General features: G+C 47.4%; 1 protein-coding gene across 1 annotated transcript; it reads right to left on the bottom strand.

The window, feature by feature from the left end:
• Positions 1-4,496: 4,496 nt before the first annotated feature.
• LY89DRAFT_739958 (uncharacterized protein) lies at positions 4,497-6,934 on the bottom strand (the record flags this gene model as incomplete). The annotated part of the gene is made up of 5 exons (XM_018220536.1): positions 4,497-5,740; positions 5,849-6,148; positions 6,273-6,445; positions 6,514-6,527; positions 6,617-6,934. 5 exons carry the CDS (start codon positions 6,932-6,934, stop codon positions 4,497-4,499), a joined length of 2,049 nt encoding a protein of 682 aa, XP_018064573.1.
• Between the last annotated feature and the right edge of the window lie 396 nt (positions 6,935-7,330).

Below are 7,330 nucleotides of genomic sequence, written 5' to 3'. Positions count from 1 at the left end.
CCTGTGATACCGATTACCTTTGGTTTGATCTCGTTTGCATCCCACAAGATGAACCAGCACTGGATGAACTCGCTAAAAGAGAGATTGGCCGGCAGGGCATGATATTTACTCGTGCCAAAGCTACCATTGCATGGTTCAGCGATGTAGAAGGTTGGAACGGGGTACAAGCAGCCATACTTCAATTCTCGGTGGATAAAATGAAGAGGCTTGGCCATCTGATCCCAGATGGTGTAGTGGAATTACTACGAAATGAGCACCAACGTCCGCTCGAGCTCTATAGTTCGAAAATCTTGGATCCGAAATATAACGCCAGAAAGTTACCGGATGAAACTATTGTATGGGAGATTAATCCTTTTGCCGCAACATTGGAAGATGTTGCAAAATCTTCCGAGGAAATCTTAGAAGAGCTTGTTAGTCTTCAAATGAAAGAGTTGATGGCTAAAATTCAGAACAAGCCAGGAGTTGCATCTGATGCGGAATTAGACATGAGCGAAGAGAGTCTTGAATTGCCATCTGAATTAACTCAAGAGCTTTTCCCAAACGAGCAGAAAGCTTGGAGCAGAATGAACTCCTGGTTTTCTTCCTTATGGACACTTCAAGAAGTTTGTATTTGTCCTCATATGTGGCTTTGTGACAAAAGCTGGCGGCTCCTCACAATTACCCCTTCGCAGGACATGAAAGTCGAACTTGACTCTCTAATTGTTATCGGAGCATCATTCGGACACCATTTTTCTCCACCACCTTCAGGGTCTACCGCAGAAGAATGGCTAGAAGCCTCTTCTGAAGATCTCGGTTTGGCATTACGAAGCCTGAGGACGCTCGTGAGAGATACAGGACTTGATCAACTTCAAATTGCTGATCGGACCACCATTCTAGCTCTTGCAAATCGTCGACAATGCCGGAGTCGCCGCGCGGAGGCTATTATGTCTGCTGTTGGCATTACGGACTGGTATAATAAACAGTTCGATTCCGAGACATTGACAATGTCCGCACAGCTTTCAAAATCTGGCCTGTCAACTCAGACAACTTCATTGGGTGACTATCCGGAGGCCTTCGTAAAAGAAGCTGCAGAAAAGATTGGGGCAATCTTTTATTCCTCTACCCCATGCGATGACGAAGTACTCTGGTGGCTCTCCCAAGGTGATTCTGCTACCCTGAGCGCGAGCCAAGGCTTGGGTTCCATGTTTCCATTCACACGGTATCCATCACAACGTCGATACGACAGTTATTTGGGGATATACTTTACCTTTGGCCACTCCACGGTCGATGGTTGGGTCATTTCCGGCCACAGCGTCGAAATCCGTGAGGCAGCTATCCTATCATATACTGGTCAGCAAGAAAGATCCGGGACACGAAATCAAGGCTGCTCTATCGATGGATTAAATATTTATAAGGAGACCATAATGAATATTTGCTTCACTCATTTGCCCTTAGATGAATGGGTGGATACATTTCTTCCCACCACAAGAAATTTCGCGGTGTGCGTCCTCGTGGGTCCTTTATGGATTTTTGGGATTTTATTGAAAGAGCTTTCATCTGGGGATCTGATTAAAATTGGGACATTCTCAGTTCGTATAGGGGATGCTAAGTTTGATATCAAGACTTATAAAGTCAAGTGGCGTGTCTTGTAACTTTGTGGGGCATAGCGGCAATGCAAGGATTTGTTGCCGTTCTTTGAAAATAGCAGTTTTCAGTAGCTAGCTATTTATTGTCTGCTTTTTGTCTGCAAATTGAAGTCATTTTACTTTGAGGGTGGGGCCAGTCGCATGAACAACAGAGCTAGTAGCACGGGTGTGCGATTTTCCACCTTGAGATATCATGGCGGCGGTTGCCAGTCAGAGGTGAATATGCCAACAATTTAGCTTCTAAGCATACACTCTAAGAGTCACTGGATGATTAGGAATAAATACCTCTTTTCAAGTTGTGCAATAAAGGACCTGCAATTTAAATGCTGTAGCCATGCATTCCAAACAGGATATTTTTATCAATTCTTTCACCGAACATAAAAAAAAACGCCCACAATTTTCGCCTCGTAAAAGCCCACGCCTACAGCGCCAAAATCGCATTATATCCAAGGATAGCAAACTAAAATACTCGTTTCCTTCTTTAACTAATAAAACTCTTAGCAAAAAAATATGCCATTCTCCTCCTACTATGCTATAAAACTAACTCAAGTCAAGTTTCTACAAATTAAAGATCGAAAACGAAAATAATTACAAGAAAACGAACTCACTTTCCTTTTTAATGCCATTTCCTCTCAAAAGCGACGGCGAAAGTCCCCTCCACAATCTACTATCGAAAACACAATCGGCGAGAACGTAGCCGTCGATGATAACGAGAAGGAGATCAACCCACTTGAATACTAGCGGAGAGAGTTTTGTTAGCTTAAAAAATACTTTAAATTGGAGAACAATATAAACTATTTGCTTGCAAAAAAGAAATCTTCTTTATCTCTTCGCAGCAAACAATTGGAAACTGGCTCTGCCGCGCCCAGCTCTACCACACCCAGCGATTAAAAACCGAAAAAAAACCAAAAATACTCCGTATTAAAGCCCGCAATATAGAATTTTGCTCGAGACTAAGGGTAGCTTTATGCGCAAATCGAATTTAAGTATTGCGGACACAAGCAAGACCGTTTGCCGAACCCTCTTTGAAACTCAGCAAATAGTTCCAGAAAATTCATTGTTTCAAGATAATTTCTTTAACGAAACGTGCAAAATAATACAAAACAAGAACGAAGCCAAAATTATTCAAAATATTACTCGATTAATCGTTCCTTCCGCTTAATCTCTAGCTATACGTAGCGCCAAACATCTAAAAACTTTAATCGAAAGTATTAACGAAAACTAAGATAATTCCATCGCTCTAACCAAGCCTCGTCCGCAACCTAACTATACTATTAAATTCAAGCGAACTATATTCACCGAAAATCAGCTTAAAAAAATCCAGCCGTTTATTAGTAGCTTCTCAGAAATATCTCTCTTTATAAATACATACTATATATACTTCCCGTTTCTTACTTACGAAGTCAAGTGCAGCGCTACGGCGCTTGATGTTGCGGACCGACAAAATGCTCATAGCATAACGATAGCCGTGAAGAGTGTTATCGAACTCTTCAAACTTATAAAACGCGAAAAAAAGCTTCACCGGGAGATATTCGCCTTCTCAATCTCACATAATCACTAGACAGTGAAAATCTATAGTCATTATCCTATAATCGACGGGAACAAGACTACCTTCTACCGCCACCCGATCCATGAATTCAGCTTTACGGCGTTAAATAGCAAAGAGAAATAGACGGCCTACAAGTTCACTAAGAACGTCTATAATAAATAGATGTCGACTCACTTGGAAAAACTCTTTTCAATTATTAATGACTTGCCGCTCGATCCGGATTTTGAGGTCTCGAAGCAATCCGAGCCAAGGGAATCCGGACTCTCACAAGGGTTAGAAAGCCACTATCTCTCCGACCAATCAAGTCATGATGCTACATCTTTACTAAAAGAAGCTAACAGTCAATCAAGCCGTGTTAGTTCGCGAGACGTTACCCTTGATACTTCACTGTCTCAGAGGATCGACGGGAAAGCATTTAAAAAGCCAAAGAAAAAAACTCGACCCGTAAAACTACACCAATCTCAAGACGCTAGTTGAAGATGGGAACGCTTTCAAGGTAATTAGCTATTTGGGAAAGGAGGTAAATACATAGGTGAGGTGAGGACTTGGGAGCATTTGTTTGCTGTGGAATTTTGGGGAAACCTATATAGTACAATGAAGCAAATTGACTGATTTGTATGGTTAACCCTGCAGTTGATTTTGATTAAAGATATTGTTGAGCTTAGCAAGTAGATAAGGAACCTCTACCTCCCCTTCCCTTCATCCACCCCGTTCTCCCGTCTGATGCAGCTTCTACACCCACTAACCCTCCGCAAGCACAGATATTCAAGGAGCTAACATTTCAGAAATTGTCCAATTCCCCTCATATCACTAGTTGAAAACGTTCACTATTAGGGGGATGCGGAAAGAGGTGAGGAAGACCTACTCTTGCTAAATTTAGAACTCACTAGGGATTTTATCAACAGTACGTTAATGTCCTTGGAGGCAGACGTTCGATTCTTTGTCTCGAGCATTGAAAATCTGCAGAAAGCCCTATCACTCTCAGCACTGGGGCTGCAGCACGACAATACAGAATGCGGACTCGCACAGAAATAAAAACTTTGAGAAACTCCAGCATTGTCATCTCTCCAGTGCTGTCAACCTCTGAAAATCTTGTGCCCATCCTGCAACTTCTTAATACCATTCTCCAACAATTCCCTCTGGCGCTTGGCAGACAACGGCTCAGAGGCAATGGCTTCAACTTCCGTAGCCGACACGGCATATACGACGACAGGTGAGAAGATCTTCTTGAGCCCACGCACGATATGTCGCTCGGTTCATCCTGACAGATGTCAACGGACAAGTGCGCACCAAGAGCCGCCTGTCCACCCGCGCGAGGAAGCCTACTCGCCTCTGGCCTGTACGATGTTCAAACGTGTGCGTACTGCAGGCTGAGTCCTGCCTGGGAACTGGCGGAAGATCCACTTCCACGACTTGCCCTCCTTCTTGTACGCCAGCAAGCGCTGCTCGTCTATAGGATCCCATGGGACATTCATCCTCGAGCCCGAACGGCCCAGCTCGTCCTCGCTCGAACATCCGTCACTGTCACAGTCGCTGCCGAGTTCGGGATCGCTGTCGCTCAATCCACTCTCATCGTCATCGCTACTTGAGGGCTCACTCCCCCGCGATATAAAGGCTCCAGCATCAACGACTTTGCTATCCTGGGGTCGGGTACGCGTCGCATCGACGTGGTCACGGCCTGCCTCTGCGGTAATCGATGACGATGTATGCCGGCTGAAGCCACTCAAGAGGTACGAATGTTGCTCAATCGGCTTGATGGTGAAGTCGTTAATCTTCCCTATGTGACCGGTGCTCGCGATGAGTCGAGCTAGCTGGGCGAGAGAGACTCCTCGCCCGTTACAACCGTCCCGGATCGTCGCCGTGAAGGAGTAGCAGTATGCGGAGTGCGGACGGAATGTGATCTCGGTCAGCGTCGGTGGCGTAGCTCTAGATGATGGGCTAAGGTTAGAGTTGCTAAGCGACATCTTTGTATCTATGCTTTGTAGTATAGAAGGCGCTGGTGAAGGCAATTGGCCCTTGGTACTCGAGCTCGTAGCGACTCTTGAACACTGGTCGAGAGGGGAGTGTGACTTAAGGTATTGGCGATGGGGCTTGGAGAGAGGTCTACGCTGGCAGGAAGAGCTTTCCTGAAGAGGGCGCCTGGGCTTCTTGCGTATTGGGCCATCGTGAGATGAGGACAGCTGCTTCCGCTTAGCAGGACGTGATTTCTTCTCATTATCCTCGGCCGAGTTGGTGCTATTGAGCTCGTCGTCGCTATTACCACCGCTTCGGCTTCCTACCTCGTTATAACTCGGCTCTGGAGATGAGTTGAGGTTAGGAAGCGATTGCCGTCGGTTGGCTAGTCTTAGACTTCTACTAGCCCTTTCAGCCATTACTACTGGTGCCACAACATTCATCTCTTGCTGCGGCCCCTCGTCTTCATCCTTAGTATTGCCTTCGTCCTTCTTCTGCTCCTGCTCCACCTCTTGCTGCTTTATCACCCCTTCATCAATAAAGAGAGTGTTGAGGGTATGGTCAACCAGCTCGTGTTCGTCTGCCACGCCTCGACCGGTATAAAGACGATCCTCTTAATTAAGCTAGGTCTCTGGCGATGCTCTAGTATGGTGTGGAGGCGGGCTCGAAGAGGAGGTCGTGGCCTCGGATCTGGTGTGGCGCGATCCTTTTGGACTAATACTATCGTATAATGGCTCGCTCGAGAGGCGCAAAGAAGGGGTATGAGGAGGCAAAGAGTCTGGCGTCGAAGCTCCTTGTTCCGCAAGCTGTGAGCGCGGAGCCGGCTCGAGGAAGTCATCAATATCGTACCACCCATCGGAACTGCGAGGAGGGGCCGGAGTTGTCGAGTCGATGGCTGTCTCTGGGCTATCGAAAAGTCTAGCGCCTGGTACTATTGCACTTTCGGCGCAAAGACTAACGTCATTGGCTTCGGCTTCGGAGGCACTCAAATTGCTGTCGCCCAGGAGGACAATTGGATCATCTACACTGTGTTAGAAAATTGGCCGTCCCTTTCCACAGTAGAGGGTGTAGTGGGCGCGGCTCACCTGGACTCCCGCCTGAGTTATCGCTTTGCGCTAACCTGCTCTAGTCGACAGAGCCACTACTCTCATCTGCAGCTACCTCCTCAACTCCGCTCGTCTTATCTAGGCCTCGATCCCCGGTTGTAAAGCCCTGCGCTTGTAGATTGGTGAACAGCAATTCTTCGATTGTGGGGAGGTCTCGGTCGTTGTCGTCGGTTTCGTTATTATTTGCTTTGTCGCTACCGCCGAAAACAGTGCTAGTGCCTAGTCAGATTCCCACAAGTCAGTCACTGTTGCTACAAGCCAATACATCTCTATTACATACCTCGAATTCCGGGCCTATAGCCCCCGTTATTAGCTACTGGCCGCGGGGTGCTGAGTGATACACCACTCGACGTAATGTACTAGAGCTTATTGAGGATGCTAACCTGTTCCGCAGCAGGTCTGCGGTAGGTTGCTGTGCTCTTGGAGCGCGGAGCAGTTGGCTTATAAGTATAAGGTTTGAAGGCAAGAGTAGCCATTTCTAGCGCGTGGAAATCACTGAGAGTATTCGAGAAGTTCTCCGCTAGCTTCTGGCTATACAACTGGACTGCAAAAAGAGATGGCAGAGACGGGGAAATCAATGGGTTAATGTAGGCTTCTCGCACTGCCCTCGTAGAACCGGAATACGCCTTATGGCCCGCCGTGGCATGCCATGCTATTCTCTTCCACCTGCTGACGCCCTCTCCGTGAAAATGCCTCGGCATCAATGCGGCCTCTCTCGCGCAGAGAGATCCGCCGCAGCTACAAGGCCTTGTTACCGTCGATCCCGTGCTCTCATACCGGAATATGCCCATCCGCAGCCGTTACCCCCACTTCGCTGTGCACCACGATCGGCCGATCTCAGTATCATCTCTCGATCGTCGGCGAGGCCGTGAAAAGCTGAGCAGGAAGGAGCGAGGACCGCCGTACGAGGAGGAGTGCATGACTTCGGATATTGCCCTCTCCGCCCGTCCGAAGGCTTCAGGCAGACTAGTAGACTGGCACATTCCAGGTCCTTCCTGTCGTCCGGCGTCTCAGCTACTAATCCTGTAGCTAGCGCGGTCCAATTGGCGGATCCTCAGCAGATCCTCTAAGGAAATGCTCCTGGTAGAGCCCTTGTG

The sequence above is a fragment of the Mollisia scopiformis genome, assembly GCF_001500285.1.
Source record: "Mollisia scopiformis unplaced genomic scaffold LY89scaffold_26, whole genome shotgun sequence".
Classification (NCBI taxonomy): domain Eukaryota; kingdom Fungi; phylum Ascomycota; class Leotiomycetes; order Helotiales; family Mollisiaceae; genus Mollisia; species Mollisia scopiformis.
This window is presented reverse-complemented; position numbering and strand designations above follow the sequence as displayed.